This window comes from Platichthys flesus, chromosome 8 (assembly GCF_949316205.1).
Source record: "Platichthys flesus chromosome 8, fPlaFle2.1, whole genome shotgun sequence".
Taxonomy (NCBI): Eukaryota; Metazoa; Chordata; class Actinopteri; order Pleuronectiformes; family Pleuronectidae; genus Platichthys; species Platichthys flesus.
The window spans coordinates 8,636,455-8,663,356 of record NC_084952.1 but is presented as its reverse complement, the minus strand read 5'-3'; the positions used below and the strand labels follow the sequence as shown (position 1 = coordinate 8,663,356).

Genomic DNA, 26,902 nt, shown 5'->3' with positions numbered 1-26,902 from the left:
TAGTTCTGATAAAGATTGGTGGTTTCTCTGTGTTGTGTTTTTTGTTTTTCAGCTTATATTTACAGAATAAGGGGATTTCCGGTCACAGATCAGGTCATTTCTCTTATAATTTCCTTGTGACTACATTAATTTCATGTGATGATGATGAACCAGTTATAATATAAGAAACACATCCCTTAAGGTGCATAGAGGCTAGCTATGCATATTTGGGCTCTTGAAACAGTGTTAATGAGAAGGAATGTGACAGGGACTGAGTGACTTTATATAATAAGATTCCAACACAAAAATCCCACCTCAGTATTTTGTGTTTTGAGTGGAGCTACGCAAGAGTGCTAATAAACAAACAATGTTTAGCCAGTCATACTTCCAATTCTTTATTTGAAGTATATCATTTACAGAAATATTTTGAATCTCAAATCTGACAGAATATTTAGATGACATTTCATCCCCAAACCTGAGGATATTAAAATCTTTACAGAGGAAAACGTTAAAACCAAAGGGTTGAGCAGAGCCGTTTCGAGACAGAGAATAATCCTAAAACTGTGAATTAAAAAAACCAAAATTCAAGCTCAATTTTAACGGACAAAAAGACTGGGCTGGATGTTCAGCTGTACGAGTAGGCAGCAGACACCTGAGGCAGAAGCTGCTGTCCTTCCCCGGCTTAACAACTTCACTGTGTTCACTGAACTAAAAGGAGAAAAGGGGAATTCAGCGTATTTGACCTTAGGAGAATGGCTTTCATTTGTACATCTGCAAAAACCTGTAGAGAGGAACAATGAATGAAGATGTATATATTTTTTTCATTTTAAAATAGCCTTCTGTTCACATTGCATCAAAGTCAGATGCGGCTTAGTAATACTTCCTAATGTATGGTTGGTTAGTACAAAACCCTTTCAGCAGTGCTCGGTTTGCTTTATGTTCTGTTGTCTTGACCAGATGAAACATGCTTGAAATATTAAAATTCATAAATTACCAGTCTCTCCTACATACAGTATAAAAACAAATTAGAAAAAACAAGCTACAAAGATTCTTTCATGAAAAACAGCATTCTCAAATCAACTTGTCACATTAAAGAAACTTACACTTCATTCAAAAAAAAGAAAGAAAAAAATACTAGTAACTTTAACACAGTGTAGGACTGAAATAAATAGGGAACATGGGATAGACTATTGTTACAGCGAGCTGAGCTCTTCAGAGTTTCCAAAGGTAAGATTGTCCATGTTTATGTAGAGGACGTATGGATCAGGGGTTCTTGGTTTCACATTAATGGTGCAGAGGAGTGGGTGAGGGTATTCAGTCAGCCAGCTGGATGAGACGGGGGGATGTGTGAGGGCTTTTATTACTGGGAGTGACTGTTTCCTTCAAAATTCAAATGACTACAATCCATAAAGGCGCTTCAGTTTCCCTTTGCTGTGGCTTGGACCAGAGTGGCAGAGTGATCTTAGGACTGCTTGACCTTGTTCTTTTCCTGGTCGTTCACCTGCTGTTCCTCTCTGCTGTCCTCTCTCTCCGGCCGGTCGTCGGTCTGGCGGGCGATGAGCAGCCGGCAGGTGAGCAGGATGCCAAAGACCAGAGCGTGGGCGTACCGCTTCAGGGGGTCTCCCACTAGCTGGTGGAAGAACAGGACGGCCAGCATGACCAGCAGCAGCAAAAAGTTGGCCACGTCCTTCGGCCGGCCCGGCACCAGGGTGAGCACCACACCGCAGCCCACCTCCAGAGAGCCGATGATCTTGCGGAGCAGGACTGAGCTGATCCCGATCTTCTTCAGGCCCGGCAGTGCCTTGGCGTAACTCTTGTAGGCCCTTTTCTGCAGGGGAGAAGAATTCAGAGATCTGCTTGAGATACCTCCAACTTTTATATAAGGTTATGCAAACACCCACGAGGAATTGTTAGTACTCCATTCTTAAAACAAATCCATTAACTTTATCAGTTGCCACAGTTAATATTGAACCTATTTGAATGAACAGGAAGCTGGCCTGTTAGCATGTTCGTTGGGCTGTAGCAGGACAGCTAGCATCCCCCACTCAGGACCCATCAGGTGCATAAAAGAAATTGCTCAAATATGCCGCCATTAAAATCCTTAACTTGCTTTCCACCTTTAAACGAGTAGTTTAACAACTTATACACATTTGACAGACATTAAAGAAACTCTGAAATCTGTTATTTATACCCGGAACACATATTGGGAAATTGAAGCTAAATAACGGAATGTGTTATTCTGGTATTTAGCTTGAATATGGGAATGAATGAACCCTGGTAAATTCTTAGTGTTTTTGCATTGACCAGCTGCTGTGGGAAATGTATGCATCGATGCTGATTCGTGTGTTGATCCAGACACATTTAAAAAAGGTGTATCCTGTAACACAGAGGCCTAACCTGTGAGCTAACCGACCTCAGGTCTGATTCTTTCACGTTCAGGGGAGACAAAGCCTTCACACACACGCGCTCACGTTACCGTCTCTCCTCATATTAAGGTCAACGTCTCCCCGCGTTACCCGAGCCTGAGAGCCTCCATCCTCCCCCGAGAACAATGGCCTCTCGCCGCGGCCGCGTACTCACCATTTCACTGTAGGCGTCTTTGCTGAGCCTCGGTGTGAGTTTGATGGTTCCCATGAACACGAAGAACAGGCCCAGGGCGATGGAAAGGGCCACGATGGTGACTGTCCTCGGCGAAGCCATGTTTCTGGACCGGGGCTTGCAGCAGCTCAGGGCGCTTTCCCTCACCGGACTGGATGAGCGTCTGTCGGTCGGTTCTCCCGCTAGAGGTGCACCACTAACACCGCCGCCAGGGGGAGGAGCTTCCGGAGGATGAACTGCAGAAATGGCGCCGCGCTGGATGTCGCCCTGCGCGTATCCAGCAAGAGGAGGAGGAGGAGGGGGAGGAGGAGGAGGAGGAGGAAGAGGAGGAGGAGGGGTGTAGCTTCTGCTACATCATCTTCTGATCATTCATCCTCTGCTCCATCATTCTCCTCATCTTCTTCTCCTTCATCCTCTGCTTCAACATCATCTGCACCTTCATACTCTGCTCCAACATCCTCTACTCCATCATCCTCTGCTCCATCATCCTCTGCTCCATCATCTTCTCCTCCATCACCCTCTGCTCCATCATCCCATGTTCCATCATCCTCTCCTCCATCATCCTCTGCTCCATCATCCCATGTTCCATCATCCTCTGCTCCATCATTCTCTTTCATCCTTTGCTCCATCATCCTCTCCTCCATCATCCTCTGTTCCATCATCCTCTGCTCCAACATCCTCTGCTCCTTCATCCTTATCTAATCTAATTTTACACAACACCTCAATGGTTTCCCTGTGTCACAGTTCAAAATGATACTCCACACATTACCAACCAAACCTTTACGTTGATCTGTAGGATAACTACACTTTATACTGTTTTCTAAAATAAGGTCAGAAAATCACCAGTTATCACTTGAGCCACATTGTTTTCAATTTGACTTCATATACCCTCGTTTAACCCTCCATCTTTATTTAATTTAACAATATTTGTCATTGCTTTGGCTTGGATGGTATTGATGAAGCTAAAAAATACCTCTGTTCATTCCAGAAGCTGCAGCAGTAAATACCCAGTGAATATAGTTTTTTAGTTTTCAGATATAGGAAATATTTTTGGATTATGGATGAGAGACAGGTTGACTTGGATCTGAGGAAGGAAGACTGAAACAGAATCCTTCTTATAAATCAAGTTAATGTTCTTCATTTGGTGTGTATATCATATGTTTAAATAGCTTGCAGGATATACACTGTTGTAATGTTTGCTGCTGTGACAACACTTTTTGCGGCTGCTCTAATGTAAACACAAAATACACTGCACACGTACTGATAAAATGTTTATTATACAATTTCAAAGAGGTGTTGGTCACTTTGCTATCATTTTTAAAATCATCATAAAAAAGGATTCGGTTGAAAAATAATTTTTCCCTTTAAATTAAGTAGAATCAAATCTCATTTCACAATTTGGCCAAGCACTCACAAATATTTTCTATTGTAATGTTATTTTTCTATGATAACATGTTTATACAGACCTGCCCCTTCACAACACACTGGAATTTAAGCTTCTCAAAGGTTCAGGGATCAGGTCTGAAGTGGTAAAGACATGACAGTTCAATGGAAATGTAAAAATACTTTTGGTTCAGTATGAAACTTTAGTGGGAGAGAGAACGTCAGCGCTGATCACTTAATATATGGCCCAGAATGCATTTCAGCTCAGACAATTTGGCTACATGTGTCCTAGACCCCCTCAGAATGGGGTCCGAGTGATCACACCTCAAACGGGTCCTTGATGCATCTGTCCACTGGTTGTGGGATCCCTCAAGATGGATGTTAATCTCAGACTGTCTTTCCACTGGTGGGAAGGGTGTAGCAGTCCGTGAAGTGATGTGGAGCGGCTGGAAACTGCCACAGTGCACTACGTCCTCATCCTGCAGGTGGAAGAACACACCCAGGACTCACTGTTCCTGGCCCTGACGTTCCTTCAGAGCCAGTATCGCTTTCCGGTAAAGATCTATCAGGAGACATGGTCATCGTCTTTTTAAGCATACTTTGTCATGTTTCGAGTCCAACTTGTTATCGTTCGAGATTGGCAGAAGGAAGAAGTTGATGAGGCTCACCAAAGGTCGCAGAGAGGTCCACGGGTTGAGAGTAGGCTTCAGACATCTCCTCTGTGTTGATCTTGTTCTTTCTTTTCACTTTCACAGCTTTCTTCTTCTTCTTCCTCTCCCCTTTAGCTAAACACAACATAGAAGAAACATCAGATTTCTATTCTCAACAGCTTGTTACAAAATAAATATAGGCCATTAGCATGTGATTCCAACCTTTCAGCGGCTTCTCTTCATTGTCCAGAGATTCTTGCAGGTCCAGAGGTTCTTCTTTTACTTTTACTTTTGCTTTGCGTTTGATTTTTTTGATTTTTTTGGGCGTGATCAGGGCACTGCTGGCTTTCTCTCTGTGACTGGAGTTCTCTTGCTCCCCTTCATTAACCTCAGCCTCCTCTTCCTCCTCCTCCTCCTTGGCATCAATCACCTCCTCTTGGCCCTTTTCACCCTTCTTGACCTTAACCGTCTTCTTCTTCTTTGTCTTCAGCGTCTTTTTCAATGTGGACTCCTGGGAAAATACACAAGAGCTTAAGTCAACAAGTATTTATTGTTTGCGACTTTTATTTTATAATAATGGAAGATTTCACAATTATGACAATGTAGAGATATAAGGTAATGAAGGACACACAAGACAGACAGACATCATATCATGTTAACAGTGGAGAAAATGATGTTTCTCTGACCTTCTGCAGCATGTTTCGAATGGGCTGCAGTTTTCCTTCACCCTTGCTCTTCCCCTCCTTGACTTTGGGCCGATGAACCTGACGAAGATCGGACTTGCTGGATCGCATCCTGAGGCGAGAGGATATTGCATATAAAAGGTCAGAGTGTAGCTCCAATGTTTTTCTTCATGAACTAAGCAGTGGTGGTGTCGTTAATCCTCTGAACACAAAGGTTTTTCTCACCGTTCCCCTTTGTTTTTCCTGCGGACCTTCTCAGTTTTCCCGTTCTTCTCCCTCTCTTTTGTCTCCAGAGGCCTCTTGCTGTCCTGGGCTACTCGGGTGCACAGCTCAGGATAATCCATACAAACGGCGCGCAGCAGCCAGCGGAGGCCTCGCAGAGTCTTTCTTTCCGACCAACGTCGCATGTCAATTAAGGCTGAACAAGGCTCCTGAGGGGGAGAGGGTAGAGGTCAGTTTGTCTTGATGTTTAAAGTGTGTGTCAACATGTATCTCTGCAATTCTCTAACAGGAGGTCACATGTACTCTAGTGTGACCTGCAATGGTGAATTTTAGAGCAGTACTCACAATATGGCACAGAGAGCGGCTCTGGTTCACCAGCTTCTCAAGAGACAGAATCTCAATCAGCTCACTTCCCAGCAAAGCGTTCATCTTGTCCTGTTTGTTTGCCAACCTGAAACATCAACGTTTCACGTCAGGCCTGAGTGTCTTCGTTTTCACTGTATTTTTCTCCTCAGCCACCAGAGAGCACTGTTTGCACCTGTGCGTGATGATCTTTAAAAAAACAACATGGTGGCCTGCGTGGAAAGGACCCACTCCAGACAAATAAGATAAAGTATATAAAGGGCCCAAAGAAGACAAGAAAGTAAAGAAGACAATAATTCGTACAATTTAGGTGATCAAACACTAGTGAAAACATCACTTGGATTATTTTATATTCAATTTCTGCCAATAGATCCCTTTCACCTAAATCTTACACACTGGACTTTTCATATTCAGGTATGTTGAGTGTATTTACACTAATATCGGTTTCCCTGCCACCCGGGGTTGTTTCAGCAGGTCAGCCAGAACCTCCTTGACCTCCTTTATCCTCTGCCTGTCACTGGAGTCCACCACGAAGATGATCCCGTGGGCCTCGGGGTACAGCTCCCTCCAGCCCCCTCTCGACTCCGCTGATCCTCCCACATCCAGCAGGGAGACCAGGTAGTTATCCACTCGCAGCTCGTTTCGCACGAAGCCAATGGTGGGTCCTACGTCCACGACATGGTTCACTGTAGGACACACACGGTAATGTACAGGTTGAATATTTGTCATATTTGACATTGCACAGTACTATGAATCAGTGAGTGTTGGATTACATTTAAACATCCCCCTGATGGAGGAGGTTTTTCCTGCTCTGTCAAGACCGACCACAGCAATAGTCACTTTCCTGCAGAGAAAAACACAGAGAACAGACTTTGAGTTCAAGTCTCAGTGGAACTCATTTGGAATAAAATCATACAAATATAAATAGTGGGAGTAATATCTGGCAATATGTGAATTCAGGAGGTGTCATTGTGGCTGTAAACACAACTTTATTAAACAGAAGTTGTGTCTATTGTAGCACATGTATCACTTCACTTTTTTCTACTCATTCAGTCTTCTTTTTTGGTTGTTTGTACCTGATTGGCTCCTGTATCTTGGACACCCAGTTGCAGCAGTTGCTCATCAGGTTGAACATGTTTACTCGAGATGAGGAAGGTGAGCACAGAGGCCACCATCTTTTCTGGAACTGGTACCTGCAAAGAGACGTTAACCTGAGTATGGCTCACTCACAGATACACACACTCACGCAGAGCGGGGGCCCGCCCAAAGATGCTTTGTGTGTGTCTCCTTTGAGCTTTGGAGACTGTTACAGATGGTAAACGTCTCTCTACCCCAGGACATTCTAAAATTAGCTCTTGCTTTCTTCAGCTATCTTTAAATTAAAAGCTTATTTTCTACAGGATCTTAAATCAAAAATAATCAGAACTTGAACTTTAAGCTCAATTCTTTAAAAAATCCGTTTTGTCATCAGCCTGTATTATCCAGTCTGATAGTGTGTGAGCTTTCCTCCAAGTCAAGGTAACACACACGCAGCAGGTGTCTGTCGTCATGCACTAAAAAAGACCAGCAGATCATTCAGACCTTTGTGCATCTGTTCAGGCTCAGTAATCTGCTAAAGCCAGTTCAGAGTGACTACTTCTTAAAGAGTTGTTAACAAGCTGACCCACATTAGGTCACCACCTTGTCCACTACAGTGTAAGCAACATCGTTTCATAATATTTACAGACACCTGAAATCGCAGCGTTTGGACATTCAGAGCAAGTAAGAATAACAGTGTCGATATGGATTGATATTCATTATTAAATACACATTAATGTTTAAAGAACAATATGAATTGGTTACAGGACTGAATGTATACATTGTGTGTGCTCAGAAGGTCTGAATTAAAAGATCCATGTGTTTGCTAAATTAATGAAGATTTAATGATGGATGTTGTGTGTTATATGAAATATAGAAATCATGCTTTGTTTTTCTTTAAATATTTGTTTTTGTTTTGGTCCATAGTTAATCAATTTATATTATACAAAGTAAATTGATGTATGATCTCCGAAAGAAAATAAACAAATGGAAAATCTAAAAAGCGGTAAAAACAACCATATTAATTTAAACTGTTAATCTACAAATGAATTTACGTTGTGCTCACCTCTAATATAAACAATGCTATTTTTATATTTATATATCTCTTATAACTAAATAAATTCTATATAATGCTATGCACAACAGGTACGCTGGTCATAAATACTCACAAACAACCGTCCATGAGCAGTAAAATGCAGTGAATCCGTCAATTAACACTTAGAATTGAAATTCTCTGATCACTAAATGACTTGTTCGTGAGAAAACTGATGTGTGAAAGGTTCAAACTCTAAAAAGCCATGAGAAGTTGAAAGTATACTCACAGAAGTAAGTCTATATCCATGCATTTGTTTGGATGCTCAACTCTAACAACATCTTGTGCCCAGTAGCCACAGAAATAATCAGGCTCACACTAAGCCTTAGGTCACCCCATGTTGTATTGGTGTTTCAGCCAATACCTGAAGCCTCTGTGTTACTCAGTGATCCTATTGGATGATTGGGTGGTCTTCTTTAAATAGTCCAAACAAAGGTGCACATTTATCCAGCCAGCAGAACTGAATGTGTGGTGTGGTGTGATGTGTGACGTGAGGGAATCTCTGTTTCCACGCCAAGGGCTGGACAGGGGAGCAGTTCGGACGGATTTGGGCATTGAACATTAGTCACCAGGGAGAAAGTGACATCATAACCACGGTGATGGCAAGGGGCTGTCACACAACGATGTAGATGAGACTGATTAGAACTAAAGCTTACACTCGCCCTACCAGGTACATTCACAAATAACAATATCCATATTGCTCAGTATGGATGAGTATATGGATAAGAACATGACCAGCCATGCTTATATGGTACATTTATTATAATAATAATATTAATAATGTCCCAAAACAACATAAAAAAATGCTCCAAATATAACAAAACAAACACAAGTGAACAAATACAAATAAACATAAAAACGAATAAAAACATAAATGAAATGAAATAAAATAAAATGTAATGAATGAGGTGCGCAGGAGATGCGATGTCCACTTCTGAGCAGCAGGTAAATAAAACTAAAAAAAATTAATTAATAAACAAAAAAACTCACTGTCTGTCAGCGCCTTTCAGTGCTCGGGCCCTAATACTGAAAATACTAAACATATGACAGAAATGACCTGACAATACAATAATAAAAACTAGATTTAGATAAAATCAGGGAATGCGGTGTCGGTGGGATACCAATAAGTTTTATAATCTTGATTTAAAGAAACTTTTGATTCAGCCTGGCGTGTTTCCGTATTTAGAACTAATACACAGAGACATTTCAGAGTCCTCTACATAAAAGATATAAGTAAGAGATGACCTGACTGTCTTCACTTAAAAAACACAATCAATAAAGAGAAAACAAACAAAAAACTACGAGCTGAAACCTGACATGTGGAACCAGGGATTAGTACCTTAATGAATATCTACATGAAGTGATGAGATGGAAAACAGAAAAAAAAAAACACTGCTCAAGGAGCTGCAGAACAAGGATGCTGTAGTAATATCTTACGAAGGATCAACCTGCTGTATAATGTAACGTTAATTCAATTAATTCATTTCAACACACGTTGACATACAGGATCAGCCACTAGATGGCTCTGCAGTCACAGGATGTATTCTCAGTGTGCATCAAATGGTCTCTGTGGATTAAATAATGTCGGTGACGAGACAAGCTCGTATGACCCCCCCCCCCCCCTCTTTTTTTACCCATTATACTATTACATATAAGTTATAGTTTTATATATTATTACAATATACGCACACATACACACTTTTTAAAGATATGCTTGTTGGTTTTGCTTTTAAGATTTAAGATTTATTTTCTTCATGTCCATGTTTGGAAATAGGGCTCAAAGAGACAGTTCTTCGAGTTTCTGCAGCTGAAAATAATTTATATACTGATAAACCTGATTGGTGACAGTGTTCAGAGAGCAGGGGCAGCGGTTGGTGAGCACACGTTATCTTGTTATGTCATTAAACCAACGTCCAATGAGGCTCGGCCCTTCTCTGCTGAGTCGACTCATCCCAGAGTCTGACCACCGCCCATTGGCAGCTGACACACACACACACACACACACACACACACGTTTGTACAGCTGTCTTAGTGAGGACATCGGTATAATGCTTTCCCTAGCCCCTTACCCTAACCCTAACCATCCAAACTAAATGCCTGACTCTAACCCTTAACCTAACCTGAACCTACTTCTAACCCTAAAAACTAAGTGTTAACCCCCAAACAGTCAATTAAAGGGAGGTCACAAAGTGAGGACCGAGCAAAAGGGCCTCACTTTCCCAAAATGTCCTCACTCCGTAGGTTATAGACTCAAACTAGTCTATAAGTTTAAGGTTTTGCGAGGACACAGACACACACACCCACACACACAGAGAAAAACAGCAGCAGCTGAGAACCACACCACCATCTGCTCATGTTCTCCACATTACGAATGTGTTTCAGAGACCCCCGACTGCTGACTGTGCAATCTTAGTTACATTCCGACTCCTGAACAGCTTCTTGACCAGAAAGAAACGTACACATTTTCACTGTCTTCCCTCGAGTTGGATCTGCCTCTGTTTGTAATGATCTATACAGGAATTACCAACTATTTTGGTCGTCACTTGTCAAGCTTGTCCCGTATGAGTGACTCTCTGCAAATTAATTGTTTTAGCCTCTTTTATATGTCGATTTCCTGCATATCTCTGTTGGATATTTCTGTTTTAATCTAATTTTTGGTCTACTGTGTAGTTAATGGATAATGAGCAGTTGCAGCTTTATACATGAGAGGATGAAAACCACACTCATGTGAGTTTAAGCTGAAACAGTGGCAAACCCTTTAAAGCTAATTGATTCAGATGTTATATCTTCTGTTTCTATAGCGTAAAATAACTAATTCAAACTAAATTTACATTATCACATTGATAAGAACTATCGTAAATTACAGAAATCATCTTTGAGAGCTGTACCTAAACCTTTCAGTTTGGTGCATGCCCCATCCACTAACATTGAGACGGACGGATTTACGACCTATACTGCAGCCAGCCACCAGGTGGTGATTGAGACACTTTGGCTTCACTTTTGGGGAAGTCGTCCATCTTTATATACAGTCTGTGATCGTGCACCTTCTTGTTCCTCAAGTCTTTATGCTAAGCTACGCTAACCAGCTGCAGCTCCATATTTGTCCTACAGACATGAGAGTGGCATATTATCTCATTCTTGGCACGGATGCAAAAACATACGCCCCAAAAACTTGGAACCACTCCTTTAAAAACCAATCAAATCAAGGACAAATTGTTTATTTCAGCCTTGTTGACATCCAGCTCCTTTCACTGGCTCGGTTCCGGAGAGTACAGGACGTGCCTGGTGCTTTGTAATGAGGTTATCGTCTTCCCTTTCCTCCCGGATCTCCACATATCTCCTCAGAGCATTCAGCCTCTGCAGACTGAAGTCAGCGACCCATGCCACATGCATTAGTAATGACAAGCCTTCGTAGGGATTCATCTACCCCCTTCACAACGTCTCGCTCCTGTGACTGACTCAGATGAGATGTGATTAGACAGGAGGGGGCCGGGAGGTTTGTGGCGAGCTGTGGCGACGCTATGCAACCATCCGCAGTGAGATGAACAGGAAAAAGTTATTTATGCAGTTTTGTTGTCGCCCCGTGAGCTCTTCAGAAATCAATTCTTCTTCTCCAGTTAAAAAAATAGCACAGGCAATGGTTGATGGTGAAAGGTCATGTTGATATTGATCCACGCAACACAGTGTTTTGAAATGGAAACGTTGCGTATGCCACCGCAGAACGTTTCCTTCTCATGCACTTTACAAACAGACGATCTGTGTTTGCATTAGGAGCTGAACAAACTAGTTCTGTTCTCCCGGATCATGTAGCCGTGACGGATCATCTCATAAGGAGGAACTGATGGTGTAAAAAAGTGAATGAGATGATTGAGTGAATTTGAAGGGCTGATTCAGTGGGTTTGTTTGTGAGTGAGTGAGTGTGTGTGTGTGTGGTTTGTGTCCTGCACCTGTTCATGAAGCTGCTTCTCTCACAGGCCTGCAGGTCACTTTAACAAGACCAAGTCCACTCTGCTTCTGGAAACTAAAAATGGATGTGCAGTGCAACTGATATCCTTTCGCTGGCCCACTACAGTGTTTCCATTCGGACAGGACGAACACTGTATGTGATAACACTACACTGAATTACTGATGTTGAGGAATCGGAGAATATGCTGTGAGAAAACACAGTTTTCCAAGTGCTCTAATCAATTCACAATAGATTATTTATTCAATTTTCTATCTTCTTTTTGCTGATAATTTGAATTGGACTCAGGAGCACATGAGATTTTAAAACTCTGACCTCTAAAAGTAGCAGTAGTTATAGTTGTTGTTGTCCTCGAAGCCGCAGTGGTGTGTACAAGCTGCCACATCTTGAGCTGCTGAAAGTAAAAATAAACTGGTCCACACAGTCTTAATATGTTGTTTCTATTCTTGCTGTAGGTATGTCCAATACTATTTCTGCACTTTGGAATATTCTCAACTCTGTAACCCAGATTCTCCTCTCATTACAATTAATTTGTTTTAACGTGATATTGTAGCTCATACATTCAAATGCAAAGCAAAAGTACTGCATTCATGATTTTACTTGAGTAGAAGTACAAATGTATTAGCGGCAAAAAGTACCTAAAGTACCAAATGTGAACATACTCAATGACCAAAGTGAATAAAATATATTGGATGATAATTATTGCTGCATTAATAGGTACATCACTTTATTTTTGTATGGTAGGTGCAAAGGTTTATTTATTTAATATGCCACATGATACATCAGAATTGATTTTTCAATCTAATTTTGTTCAGTTGGTTATTATGTTATTTTCTATCATGTGTGAATCTGACTAGTATTTACTAATAACTACAAATAAATATAGACTGTGAGACTCAATATCTCCATGGAAATAGCATGTACAGTACTTTTTTAATCAAGATTAGTACTTCGGTTAATGTACTAGGTTAAACGTCATCGTCCGATATATACATCTTTATTTTCACGTGTATATTTCATCTCAGTACACTTGTGCATTAGTGTGACAACGTTTTAGGGAACTTCAAATGTTTAGATTAAAAACAATGAATTACAAAATTCCAGGGTCTTGAAGTGGGAGTTTTTAAGGGCATGGAGAATGGATCACCACACTGCAGCACAACAACCATAACCCCAAACATACAGCAGGACTCATAATGAACAAGGAGCTCTAATGATGGTGAGGCCTCATGGAGTCAGCCTGGGATCACATGAAGAGACTGAACAACTGAGCTAAGTTATCCAACATGTGTTGAACAAACCACCTGCAGAGAATCCTTTAAAAACTTTACCAAGGAGTGGTGCTGCTCTTAAGCCGAAGGGTGGTGACAACAAATATTGATTGAGGTGTTTTCCGTTTACTTGTGATGTTTCCTGCAGCTGGAGTCACAACTTCAAAGCTGTTTGACAACTGAACTGGTGAGAAAACCAACATCTCTGTAGATAAATGTGTTTACCATGATTTATCATTGTGAGTGTGCCCATAGATGAGTGTGTAACATTGTGTGCACTAGGTTAATGAGACACATCATTACAGACTCCCCAGACAGCATACGGATGTGGGCCACTTCAGGCAATGATGCGGCACCTCTGGCCTTGTTGTGATCCGAACAAAATGGATGTGGGCCTAAACTTGTAAAATAGCAAATGTAGCCCAAACATCCCAAAACAAATTCTGGCTTTTTTGGCAAAAATGCGTTCTAGAGTAGGTCCAATGTTTTTTAACCTAAAGTGGTAAATGGTGAATATATATATATATATATATATATATATATATATATATATATAATTCAGGCTATCTTTGGCACCTTGACATGTGGTATTACTATGGCTCATGCCCAGGTCTGGTGAACAGGAGCGGACCACCCAACTGCTGTCATTCCACAGGCTATGGGGTCAGGATGTGTGACACGTGGGATGTGGGCCAAATCTGGGCCAAAACTATTTAGCTAACCCTTCATTTGAAGTTTGAGATCAGCGGATTATCTTGAAAAGCACCTGTTTGATGATGATCCCACTGTAATTTACAAAAAGAGCCAGAGAACACTGTATCTGCTGAGGAGACTGAGCTCCTTCCTTCCTTCCTGATGCTCTGTCAACCAGCTTTGGTGGTATAGTGGTGAGAGTCGGTGGTATAGTGGTGAGCGTTGGTGGTTTAGTGTTGAGTATAGCTGCATTGCTATGTGTTGAGTACACAGCAGGTACTCCTCATTCTGACCTGCCTGATGCTGTAAACAAGTAGATTTCCCTGATGTGTGGATCAATAAAGTTCTATCTAATCTAACATGCATTTGATTTATAACTCACTTGGTGTTTCAACTGATTTAACTGTGCAATACTAGTGTTCCATCTGCACAATTTCCATATTATGGATGTGCAATGCTTAGCTGATCGGCAGCAAGGGGATGTTGGATATCAGTCTGTATTTGGCTTAAACCTCTGAGTCCAGAGAAGTTAAATCTCATACTGAAACATGTTTCTGGATCTCATACAGCTCCTTGTGTTTATACTGTATTTTTCATTTTCATTTTCATTTCCTCAGTGTTTAGCTCACTATTCCATTTAACTTGGTACAATTCCCAATAGTGTGACTAATAAAGTCTTAACAGCAAACTCTAAATAAAGTGCATCTTGTCTTACCATGGATTTGGTGATATACAAAGATGTAAACCATCATAAATAAGAAGGTTTTATCAGATTATATTATTTTAAGGATGAATTAACCCTCATTTGTATCTCTGCTCTCTTTTACCTCTGAAACCGGCGCCCATCATTTCCGGTATCGCTGCTTGTTTATGTTTGAGTATACGTAGCCTTTTGAAGTTGAAAACGGTTTAGTGGAAACGAGACGCCCAGGCAGCGGCTGCAGGACCGACCCGGAGAGGCAGCGAGCTCGCATCGTGGCAGCGGCTGCTCGTAAAGGCACTTCCGGTGGCAATAGAAAAAAACTGCCACTGGTATGTGAAGGCAGCTGCCGAGATTTGGGACTTATTCAGGGAGATTTGGACTATAGTTTGAAAACGTTTACTAACTTGTTATTGTTCCTCATATTGCTTTGTCATTGTGTTTTTTGAACTGCATTTAAAAATGAAGTGATATTAGTGTTGGATATGTGTTGGCTATATTACAACTAAAAAAAACATCAAGAGATCGTGATCACGAGAAGCTGTTATTCATGTATCATTAGCAAATTAGTGTTCGTGCCTTGAGAACTTCAAATATGTTTTAATATTAAAGTCACTTTAACCTTGTCCTTACTACAATACCTTTGCTCTCTTTGACACATGTAAAACCTGTTTGTGTCTGTTATTGCAGCTCTGTCGCCCTATTTAAGGTTCAATTAACATTTACCATCAATGACACAATATGCCATTACAAGAGACAATGCTATATTAAAATATTTTGAAGTTGAAGGAGTAACAATGAGTCTATTTTATATGTTCGTATGGATGTTAGTGTGTTTTAGAGTTTTAAGAGTCCTTGGAGATTGCCTATGAGATCCCAGCATAAGGAAAAACATTTGGGCCAAAGTCAACTTATGAGAGTAAATAAAACTGTAAATGGTTTATATGCAATTGGAAAGTAAAATGTTGTTAGTCTCTCTTTGCGGTCTTGTTACACACAATCACTGAATACATTTATTCAGCCCACAGAGAACATACATATAAATGGAGAGTGTGCCTGGTCCTGCCTTTACTAAGACTTTGTTCCTTTGAGGTATTTCCATCTACTTTGGTGCAGTTAATAAATTGCTACATCTCTGTGCATCTTTGAGTTATTCACCATCTTATGTGGAATTGAAGGATAATCCTTTGAATGGTTCTTTCGGTGAGTTCTTACCTATCCATAGACCATGAATCACATCCATGAATCAAGAAAAGTTGATCATGCATATGGATCTGATAGATGTGGAGCTTTTCTTTATTAATTTGAAATCCAACCCCAGCTAACAAACTATCTAATACACTTTCATAAACCAGTTGGATTTCACATCTATCAGATCCATATGCATGGTCAACTTTTCTTGATTCATTTGAAATCCAACCCCAGCTGTCAAACTCTAGTAAACTTTCATAATCCAGTGTATACATATATATATATCATTAAATAAACCACAAGTAGCTTGAGTTTCTCCCAGACAGTGTAACAACACAGCCTGAAACTGCCACTGATGTCTGGAGGCAGCGGCCTGTGGTGCCTTTGTTGACACACCGTGTCAAGGCAGTTTCTGTTGACACCGGAAGTGCCTCTCCGAGCTGGAGCTGCTATGATTTGTTATCTTACTCCCGACACGGAGGCACCCTAACCCCGCACAGCCACCACCCACCAGCCGCTACAGCGCTCGTCCTCGCTCTTTTTTTTTCAAACACGCAACAACGCACGTATTCAAACTTAAGCTCAGCCCAATCGATGACGGTCAGGACGGTGGTTTATTTGTGTCCTGACTTGACTCCGTGAACGAGCCTGAACTTTCCCGATCCGGATCCCTGTGCGGCAGCGGCGCCGGGGTCCGTGCGGCGGATTCCTCCGGGCTTAACCGGGGCCACAGCGGCTGGTGTCACACAACAAGTGGCCGCGGGGGCGAGAGGGAGAGCCTGCAGAGGAGCAGTGACACAGCCGAACGGTGGAGATGAATTCAACGATAAACCAGCCGTGATCCACTCGGTGGGAAGCTGCGGAGTAACGACGCAGCGCAGGGAACAAACGCCAAAAGTGGGTTTTTGGGGATCGGGACACGTTAACGACGACGTCCAAACTTTTCTCTCCGCGCAGAAACCTGAGTTACAAATAATAACATCATGTGCGAGGTGTCCGTGGAGCAGGAGCGGGAGATCTCGGACCTGGAGCAGCAGGACGGCTCCTCGATCACGGGGAACGGGGTCATCCTGGTGGTCAACCACAGCCGGATCCGGCCTCCGTTCAGCGTGGTGCTGGCCACCCTCCTCTACTGCGCCGAGTTCATCTCGGCCGCCTGGCTGTGCAGCGTGTACCGCAAGTCCCACGACGTGGCCTGGATGAGCTTCACCATCGTGTTCATGCTGCTGCCCGCCGTGCTCATCCAGCTCACCCTCACCTTCATCCACAGGGACCTGGGTCGGGACCGGCCCCTGGTGCTCTTCCTGCACCTGCTGCTGCTCGGCCCGGTCATCAGGTGCGTGGGGGGTCGGGTGGGTGCGACACAAACACAGGCTCGGGTTTTGCATGTTAAAGTTCCAGTGTGTTCAGATTTAGGTGAAATGGAATATATTTCTGCAGAATTTGAATATAAAATAATATGAGTTATGTTTTCACTGATGTGTATAAATATTTGTTTTTCTTTAGCCTTGAATGGGCCCTTTGCATTTATATACTTTATATTTACATCAGTAGCTGTACCTCTCTAGCCTACAGAGGCTGCCATGTCATTTTTTTACAGTAGCTCAAACCGGACAAACTAAACACCTTTTTTGAGTTTTTATGACAACTGAAGCCACAGGTTCCCTATCCTGTTTGGAAGGAGAGGCTGAGGTGAGGGGTCTTCAGCTGCAACTTCACCTCTAGATTCTACACACTGAACCTTTAAATGATCAGTCATTTCCTCAGATTGTTGTGTTCTTCCTCAGTGTGTTTACATTTCACGCAGCAGTTTATACATTCGAATCGAGGCGGTGAGAAGAACGGTTACTTAACGAATACCAGAGCTCTGCTGCCAGTCCTACATTCCCAGTTTTACTGAAGTGATAAAACATGTGCACGCACAATACAAGTATCTGCACCAACATATACTTAAAATAACAATAACAAAAGCACTCATCATGCAAAACCACATACAGTATTTACCAAACACCTTTAGGAGGATGCTTCAAATAAATCTATTGAATCGAGTTGAACAGAGCTGGTATCAGACAGATGTCTTATATAAGTCTCAGATCAGTGATTCACAGTATATCAAACAATAAGATAGGAATTAGGCCTATTAATGTTTCCCTCACATTAATGTTGCAGTTAGTGAAGGTTGGTTTGATTTTCAGTACTCAGTTAATCTTATCTCAGCCTATACCAATACATTAGGATTTTTCTTTTCTTTTTTCAGTCCAAGAATCTCCAAACTTCACTAAGTATTAGTCCCTACTGACTGACTTGAATTTTCCCTATAAATGTTTATTACTCCTGCACTGTATCTCACTGATGCATCTGTGCTTTTCTGTCCCACTTACCGGAGCTGATGTTTCCATTTTCCATTCACAGCGCAGGACGGCTAATGGGCTACAAACTTGGCCGTCTGGGCTGAGTGGATTAAAGAGCCACAGTTAACTCTGAATTGTGATTATGATACTGCAGCATTTCATCAATATATGGGATAGTAGAGCTGCAACAATCAGAAGATTAATCAATGAGCCAGCTACTTTTGTTGGTAACTGTTGTCATTTTTCAAACAATATATCCAACGTTGTGCAGGGCAGCAAACTACATTGATTAATATCTTTGGATATGGGGAATTTCAGGGCGTCACCTTGAATTCTCAGAAATCTGCATCACTTAACTATTCGCTGATGTGTTGGAGACAACGTAGGAAAATGAGAGAATAACTGACCGATTCAGTTCAATGAGAACAATCCTCAGTTACAGCCCTTCCTCAGATTGTGTCAGTGTGTCTCTATGGAGCTTCCAGTTTTCAGTTTACAGTGTCGCACACTCAATGGGATACAAACTGACCATCTCAGCTAAGAGCTTTAGATGGTGCTAACATGATGCTTCAGTAGTAATCACCACTAATCCTTGTTATTTACTTTGTATATAATACTTATATTGCCTTATGTTTACTGAGTTATTGCTGATGTCTTAGATCTCATCTCACCATCAGCTTTGGCTCTGCCAAGCTGTGGATGGCGTTTTATCTTTCTGTAATTTTCCACCATATCTTTGGTTGAACAAATGTTCTTGGTCTGAATGAACACTGCAGCTGAGCTCAATCACAGTCCAGATGGAAGTCTAGTCGACTGTGTAGAACAGGAGGGATACTGAACGTCACAGCCTCCCACACATCACAAGCGTCGAGATATGGATCGACCTCAGAGCAGGCAGTAATATTCTGCTTTTAATTTGAAGTTTCCCCAATCACGTCGTCTTGATCACAGCGGAGCTCCTCGCAGTCGAGACTCACAATCAGTCCGTCAAATGCCTTCTGTCCTAGTAAACACATCCTTCATATTTATAGCTTGTGCACCACTCAGTTGTATGACCTCATCGGAGGATAATGGCACCCGAAGGCCTTGGCTGCTACAGGCCGGTCAGGGGGAGTGGGGTCAAAAAGAGGTCATTGATATTGTCTGAAAGGCCACAATGTGGAAACACAAATGCGATGCATCGGCAAATGTGTGGGAAAAGTCGCAATAGGTGTGTGTTTAAAGAAGAAGTTTACGTTGTGTCCCAGGAGGGTGTTTGTGTGAACACCCCCGGCTTCACGTGATCTCAGCTGAGAGACCGGTTTGGTGAACCGTGACTCACGTAGGAAGACGTAGGCGAGGACCTGACACCTTCTCTCTGAACTTCGATTCGTCAACAGTACGCCCAGAGGTGCTGCTCTGATTTCACAGAGCCAATAACCGAGCGACCTGAAGGGTGTGTTCTTTTATAGGGCAAAAAAAATAAAAAAAAAACAGCTTCAGCCTTGTCTTCAGTTGCAGTTTAATTGCCACAGGAGAAATACTGTGCAGGACAAAGTGTTGCTAAAAGGCACACGAATAACTCTTGTCATTGCATCTTAAAATATACCAGTTGAAAATATTTTAACAGCTGCTATCAGCCGTAGAAATAAAGATGTAGATAAGCTTCCTGAGTGCTACAGAAGAAACACAACAGCTCTTTGTGATTCCTCTCAAAGGGCAGGAAGTCCCCTATCTAAGTGCTGAGCTGCAGTTTTGATCTGAGTTTATTGTTGTGTCAAGTATCGAAACGTGTGTGTGTGGTTGTGTCTGTGCAATTCCTGCTTTTTTCAGCACGTTCAGAGTATTTACTCTCCTGTCAGATGCTCTACACATCTACAGTTCCTGCTATATCTGGACCAAGGTCAGGGTAGTAGGGGGATTTAGCCCTGGAACATTAGAAATTAACACATTAGAAACTCAGTAGAGCGCAGCCTCCCACCTAACAGTCCCTAGTCGGTCCACGTTTTTTATTTGAATTCGCACACACTCATAGATATCAGTCCTTTTTAAAAATCTGTGAAAATGAAAAAAAAATAACCATCTTCCCTCACAATGGTAACAGCTAAAGAACAAACTGGGTCCACCCTGGATCAACATGACATTTAATGGGTTCATTCTCCGCCCATGACCCCTCCCTCCACCCAGTGGAAAGTCATTCAGATAAACCTGTGTGCCGCTCTGGGGTCAATTTCATCCTCAAGTATGAAGCCTTCTGCTCTTTCTGGAATGTATTTGTATTTATGTCAGACTTTGAATATGAGGAAACTTGATGAACAACACTAGTGGTAGATATATTGTCAATCTGTTATCAGTTATCTCTGGTCAGACGATACAGAGATACAGGGCCAGTGCTTGTCAAACTAAAGATGTTTTAAAAAACAACATTTAAGAGTAACAAGGTTAGAACGGAGGATGTAGTTGGAAACGTGTAGACAGCGGGTGGGAAGTAGGTAAAACCTGTTTAAGAAGCGGTTGACAAAGCACAGGTTAGCATGTCAATGCCGTTACATCATTGCTTCATATTTGCACTCAGTCTTATATCATCTGGCTTCAGGCCTTAATCTGTTGCTCTCATTTACATGTTTTTCTGTTTCTGCTGTCAAACAAGTAGGAAACAGTGAAACTCAACCCAATGAGACTAACAGTTGCTTCTAACCAGTTTCCAACCTGCTGCTTTGTGGAAATCCAGATTTTCTATAACCAAGAGCTCGTTTAAAGATTTCAACCAGAAAGTTTAGTCTCAGTTGCTGAAGGAGCGTGAACAAACTCTAATATCAAGGATTCAGGTCCAGCTGAATAATGTGAGCGTCCAAAACCAGAAGCAGCTGCTTGTGTCAGACGTGAACGCTGGTGTTGGATCCTGCTCACGTCTCTGCACACTTGAAGAATGCTTTGCTAGTGCCAGGGTCTTAAATCAGCCAGGACAATGACATGTTATCGTGAGTTCGACTGATCCGTAACGTCTCTGAGGCTGGACGATTTTCTTAATGTAAGCTTGCAGTAGAACTGACATCAGCAAAAATAACGGCACTTGTAAGTGATTGAACAGAAGTAGAATAATACACTAAGAGCAACAACACAAGAAAAAACCAAGACATAACAGAGAGAGAGAAAAAATAAGAGACAAAGACGACAAAGAAGGACAAAAGAAAAGATGAATAAATAGTAAGTTCATTATAAAAGTCTAAAGAACTCCAGCATATATTGGTATGAATGTTTCTAGTTCAACCAGATCTGAAAGTACAGTCCTCCTGAATGTCAAACACAAGCTCGAGGCCTTTTACCGAGAGTGCTGTCTCCTCAGACTCGTTCAACTCCGACTTGAGGAAGAAGAAAAAGGAATGTGAATATCTGTCAATATGTCACTCTGGACTTAAATGGAAACTGAAAGAAGAGACTCCATGTTTCCCAGACTGTGTTTACCGTCCATTTCATTCTGTTCTCCTATTTTATTCCCTGCTCTTCCTCTTTTCCGCTTCTTCTTTTAAACAAGTCACCTCTGCTCCTCTTTGGCTCAGATGGGAGTTTTCCTGGGTGGCTGAGTGGTGGTGTAATTGCTGATCTTGTGGCTTCACAGCCAAACAAACCACATCTGACATCAAGAAGCGGAATCTTGAGTCACACTTTTTGGAGACAACTGCTCGTAGACATGTTTAACAAGTTACTAAATGAAAAATGAAGACAAATAATAGGAAACAATTAAAACAAATTTGAGGATCAGACATTTGTTGAGGAACAAGCCTGAACAGTCAGCAAACGAATCTTGAAATGGGTTCTAAAGATTACAATTGTAATAATGTTACCTGCAGACATTGTGAAAACTCAAGGTGTGTGTGTGGGGGGGGAGGGGTGCCACAGGGTGGACCTTGTCTTGACTTGACTGCTCTGTGTGTAACATCACGCTTCCTCAAGCAGGGACAGAAACGATATAATTACTCTGCCCAGCTCGAACCAGTCTCGACATGCGCAGTGTCTTGTTTTGCGACTCCGTGACTCCACTGTCTGTCGAGGCCGTGTCACTGAGTTCTCTGATGAGGTTTAGTCCCAGGTGACCAAAACAGGATGATCTTGCTGAAGAGCTGTCAAAAAGAATTTCCTGAATGCTGACCTCGACTCAGAGAATCTCAGCATCTCTGTTGTCTCAGTTCCTCTTTGTCCATACGTCTCTGTTTCACAAAGAGGAAACAGGCTGCAGGTTCAAACGGCTAATGCAGAGCAGCAGACGACGTGTTCCCTTCTTATAAATCCATAGGATGCTGCCTTGGAAGCGAGCGTATTGATTCTGTTGAGCTAATGCATTCATCAAGTCATGCTGTTCTTTTTTTTTTCTTCCACTAAGTGAAATTCAGTCTGCCTCTCAGAAAAATGCTCAAGGCCTGCACCCTGGTATTTCCACCTCAGGCTGTTATGCAGCCACATATCCAGGGAAAGATGTGAGCATATCAGGGTTTTGTGATCTTTCTCCTTCTCTCTGTTATAAACCTTGCCCACTGAAACTGCTCTCATCCGTCTGTTATCAGCCTGGGACAGAGAATAAGTTTGTGTAGCGATTAAGCCCCTGCTTACAATACAAGAAGATTTGCAGTCTCAGGGTGAGGAAGCTTGGCACCGTGCTGTTTTTGTGCACTGGGAGTAAAAAGAGCAGTGAGTAGCAGCTGAAGCAGCAAAGGGGGGGGGGGGGTCTGAGCCCTTGCTCCATAGGGTTCAGGACAGCACACGGAGAAGCAGATTAATGTGGGACCAAAGTTGGAGATTGTTGGGTAAAAGGAAAAACATTCCAGCACGGCGATGTGAGATGTTGTACAGAAGTGGGAATCCTCAGAGGACTGGGAGTGTGTGTGTGTTGAATGCAGATGTGCAGGACGTGTATTACGAAGGGATTAGGACGCTGCCCTGTTGTCGTTGGCAGGTGAAATGCTTGCACTTCCAGTTTAGATAGTTTCCCTCGTTGCTCCTTGGGAATGGGGGCGTGAATTTAGAATTTAAGTTCAAACTGTAGGAATAACTCCATAGATCCTATATTTCTTTAGGATTCCGTCTCTTTCTTCTTTGTCCCTCTTAAACTGACTCTCTTTACTCAGCTGTGGAGGAAAAACACGTTTAACCTCCGTCTGAGCGTTCACCTCATTTACCTTTCAAATGTTAGGAGAACCACACCCAGTGCTTTTTTCACTTCATCTACTCTATAGGCCTGAGGGAACAGGGGTTTCTTTCTTCTCACTGCCCCCTGCTGGAGCCTCGTTTCCCAGCTCGTGTTTGCTTTGCTGAGATTCACAGAGAACAGTGTGTGCGTGTGTGTGTGTGGGGGGGGGGGGGTTCCAACTTAAACATTGTGTTCATGAGAAATGTACTTATTTAGAAATATCATGTTTTAGGTTTTTAGACTGAAAACATGCTGCGACACCAAACTGCTGATGTGTTCATCCTGATCTTTAGCTTTGTTCTAGATGGACGGGGGGGGGGGAGATACATTATTGATCCCGAGGGAAATGAAAGCATCTAATATGAAACAGTAAAACACAAGAGTATACGAATAATAAAAAGTCAGGAATTGTTCCCGTAAACTTTACTGCTCTCACATCATTCACAGTCGCACAAACCCATTTGTCGTAGAGTTAATTCAAAACATTTCCCTTTTTGTTTTTACACAAATCGCAGCATCATCCCCATGATGATAACATCCAGACATCCTCCCATCCAGTCCTCTCTGCCGATAACTGAAACATGGCGTTGTACTGCCCCCTGTTGGTGCTTAACCGGTGCTCCTCTCTCTCGCCCTCAGGTGTTTCGAGGCTCTCCTGGTCTACTTCAAGGCGGGTAAGCACGAGGAGCCCTACGTCACCATCTCCAGGAAGATCAGCCTGAAGAAGGGCCAGAGGATGCCCATCGAGTGGGAGATTGGCCAGTCGGAGCGCAACCTGGCCGCTCACCGGAACGCCTTCAAACGCACCGCCGTCATCCAGGCCTTCCTGGGCTCCACGCCTCAGCTGACCCTGCAGCTGTACGCCAGCATCCAGGAGAAATACTTCCTCCCCACGAGACGTAAGGACGACTGAGGGGCTGAGGTGCCACTGCTCCACTGTTACGGTGGAAAAGCCTCCAAAACTGCATAAAGCTTAATATTACCTCATAATAAGGTTACCCCTATTTATTTTATGGATCTCTGTCCGCAGCTCTTAGGAAGCCGGGGTCTGCAGTGGCTTTTTGTTGATCAGATAATAAAGTAGAGACAGATGCATCATAGTGAACTGAGACACGATAGTGCTCTGTGCAAAGCAGTCAGGAAGTATTTAGAACCGGTAAATGGACTCACTTTTATTTCTGCTCCAAAGCGCTTTGCAGTGTAATCACCCACCGACACAGTGGCACTATACGCTTTTTCTACCGCCCACCATTTATACACTGTCCAGGGGCAATTTAGGGTTCAGTAATTTGTGCAAGGACTCTTCAGGATGCAGGCTGGAGGGGCTGGGTATTGAACCACCGACTGTCTTTATAGTGGACAACCCCCTTTACCTCCTGAGCCTCAGCACACTTTTTGTAAGCCTCTGTTAAAATGCATGAAAATGGACGTTCCTGATCTCCTGGATTTTTCATAATTTCTTTTCTGTTTCGAGGTTTAACATTTGATTGTCTTGAATTTAATCTTGAGCAGTATATTCTTTACTTCATGAGGAGTATTCTTACTTTAGACCAACCGGAGCCACCTGACCTTTTTTGGGGTCACTAATCCCTGCATTCACTCTTCAGCAGAGGTTTCATTCATTAACATATTCTTGAATGTGCTTCTGTTATTGCTATTGAAGGGTTAACAGGTGATGTCCCTCTCTGTTCACAGTGGCCCTGATGATCATCACCCTCATCTCCATCACGTACGGGGCCCTCGTCTGCAGCGTGCTGGCCATCCAGATCCGCTACGACGACTACAAGGTGCGGCTGCGTCCCCTGGCCTACCTGTGCATGATCGTGTGGAGAGGCCTGGAGATCGCCGTGCGGATCACCGCCCTGGTTCTCTTCAGCTCGGCGCTCACGCACTGGGTGATCCTCGTGGTCGGGGCCAACCTGCTGTTCTTCTTCTTCCTGCCCTGGGGGGAGTTCTGGGCCAAGAAGGGCTCGCTGACCGAGGATGTGGAGAAGAACTTCTCTAAGCTGGGCACCACCGTGGTGCTGTGCATGTTCACGTTGCTCTACGCCTGCATCAACATCTTCTGCTGGTCGGCGGTGCAGCTGGACCTCTCCCATCGAGAGCTCATCGAGAGGAAGCAGCACTGGGAGCGGCTGGCCATGTACTACTTCGGACGCTTTCTCGAGAACTTCCTCCTCGTGGCGCTCTGGTACTTCTTCAAGTCGGACTTCTACGAGTACGTGTGCGCCCCGCTGCTGTGTGTCCAGCTGCTGGTCTGCTACAGCATGGCCGTGCTCTTCATGCTGATCTTCTATCAGTTCTGCCACCCCTGCAGGCGCCTCTTCAAGCACAACATCCACGACGGGCTGCACTGGGTCTGCTGCCGTTCGGGGAGTGGCAGGGAGACGGGGACGGGGAGGATGCCGTCCTCTTACTCCACCGCTGCCACCATGGTGCTGGTGTCGGAGGGGCCGCTGGAGCACCTGGTCGGGCAGCGGGATGCTGGGATTGTTGACGACATGACGGAAGCAGCCTGAGAGGGGCTTTCTGCTAAATCACATGTACGGAACTCAACCTCTCTAATGTAGAACTGCATCCTGGGAATAGCACGGCATGACGGCGGCGCTGCGGGGTCTATACCCCCGAACAAGACCTCGAGTAGTCTCCCACAAAAACCAGAATGAGTTTGTGTCTTTGTGTAAATGAGTTGTCAGAGAACAAACTTTTGCCTTTTTTATTCTTTTAAGTGCAAAAACAAAAACTTCCCCCAGTCACGCATGGTTCTCTGTGCGGGATTGAGGTCGATGCCTGATGTCTTTATTAAGAATGATTACATTCACCTTAGGGCCCCACGAAGGCCCCGGTTTACCAAAGAATGTAATGTGTTGAGGTAAGCAGCAATGCACAAAGGCTGCCTTGAGAGAGCAGCAGCGTGTCAGGTCCAGGCCCGAGCCAGGTGTGTAGGGAAACGTGCCAAGTGTGATCCAAGTGCCCGAAGAGACGGACGGTCACGAGCCCCACTTTGCCTCCCGTCTCCTCCTCGCACACGGCTGCATGTGCACTACAAACAAAAAGCCGGAAAGGCAGGGAAAGGTCACAACAATCCTTTTCTTCCTCATGCCCGACAACTGCATAAACCTGCTGCGATGAATGCCTTGTGTTGTTCATTGTCCGGTCTGGTTTTAAGGTTTTATTGAGAAAAAAAAAAAAATGACGGGTCATTGTAAAAATATTCTGTCTAAAGGGAATATGAAAGTTACATTAGGTGAGGCCTTAAGAAGAGTGACACTGAATGAGCTGCTTCTTCTCTACTGAAGCGATTTCACTTTTTTGCTGAATTTGTACGTTTTGTCACATGTTCGTTCGTGATTTGACTACTCCTGTGTTACTTGAAACTAAAATAAAATGAAATGTCTAAAAGCCTTATTGTGTTTCCTTATTGTACGAGTACAACACGACTGCATTGATATCTTTTCCCGTAAGATTAATGATAATTGCATTACCGGGCAGAGGAGTGGGGATGTGACGCCTACTTCCT

The 26,902-nt window shown here is 43.1% G+C and overlaps 3 protein-coding genes across 3 annotated transcripts; 1 reads left to right on the top strand and 2 right to left on the bottom strand.

Moving 5' to 3' along the window:
• Positions 1-360: 360 nt before the first annotated feature.
• On the bottom strand, positions 361-2,818 carry tmem35 (transmembrane protein 35). Its single transcript, XM_062393093.1, has 2 exons — positions 2,560-2,818; positions 361-1,807 (listed from the first exon to the last, which is right to left on the bottom strand). Exons 1-2 carry the CDS (start codon positions 2,677-2,679, stop codon positions 1,442-1,444), a joined length of 486 nt encoding a protein of 161 aa, XP_062249077.1. The 5' UTR covers positions 2,680-2,818; the 3' UTR covers positions 361-1,441.
• A 1,532-nt stretch (positions 2,819-4,350) lies between these two features.
• Positions 4,351-8,341, bottom strand: arl13a (ADP-ribosylation factor-like 13A). Its single transcript, XM_062393979.1, has 10 exons — positions 8,278-8,341; positions 6,955-7,071; positions 6,652-6,722; positions 6,312-6,564; positions 5,861-5,966; positions 5,519-5,724; positions 5,297-5,405; positions 4,833-5,121; positions 4,629-4,745; positions 4,351-4,522 (listed from the first exon to the last, which is right to left on the bottom strand). Exons 1-10 carry the CDS (start codon positions 8,295-8,297, stop codon positions 4,467-4,469), a joined length of 1,344 nt encoding a protein of 447 aa, XP_062249963.1. The 5' UTR covers positions 8,298-8,341; the 3' UTR covers positions 4,351-4,466.
• Positions 8,342-16,317: 7,976 nt separating this feature from the next.
• Positions 16,318-26,790, top strand: xkrx (XK related X-linked). The gene is made up of 3 exons (XM_062393883.1): positions 16,318-17,203; positions 24,022-24,281; positions 25,078-26,790. The coding sequence occupies exons 1-3, from the start codon at positions 16,851-16,853 to the stop codon at positions 25,899-25,901; spliced, it is 1,437 nt and encodes a 478-aa protein (XP_062249867.1). The 5' UTR covers positions 16,318-16,850; the 3' UTR covers positions 25,902-26,790.
• Positions 26,791-26,902: the final 112 nt, after the last annotated feature.

Coding starts and splice junctions, on each gene's coding strand:
- tmem35 (XM_062393093.1), bottom strand. CDS start 2,679: ATGGCTTCGCCGAGGACAGTCACCATCGTGGCCCTTTCCATCGCCCTG. Junction 1,808..2,559: donor AAGACGCCTACAGTGAAATG/GTGAGTACGCGG, acceptor TCTCCCCTGCAG/AAAAGGGCCTACAAGAGTTA.
- arl13a (XM_062393979.1), bottom strand. CDS start 8,297: ATGGATATAGACTTACTTCT. Junction 5,406..5,518: donor AGGAAAAACAAAGGGGAACG/GTGAGAAAAACC, acceptor CTCTCGCCTCAG/GATGCGATCCAGCAAGTCCG. Junction 4,523..4,628: donor GGACCTCTCTGCGACCTTTG/GTGAGCCTCATC, acceptor GTCTCCTGATAG/ATCTTTACCGGAAAGCGATA.
- xkrx (XM_062393883.1), top strand. CDS start 16,851: ATGTGCGAGGTGTCCGTGGAGCAGGAGCGGGAGATCTCGGACCTGGAG. Junction 17,204..24,021: donor CTGCTCGGCCCGGTCATCAG/GTGCGTGGGGGG, acceptor TCTCGCCCTCAG/GTGTTTCGAGGCTCTCCTGG. Junction 24,282..25,077: donor ATACTTCCTCCCCACGAGAC/GTAAGGACGACT, acceptor CTCTGTTCACAG/TGGCCCTGATGATCATCACC.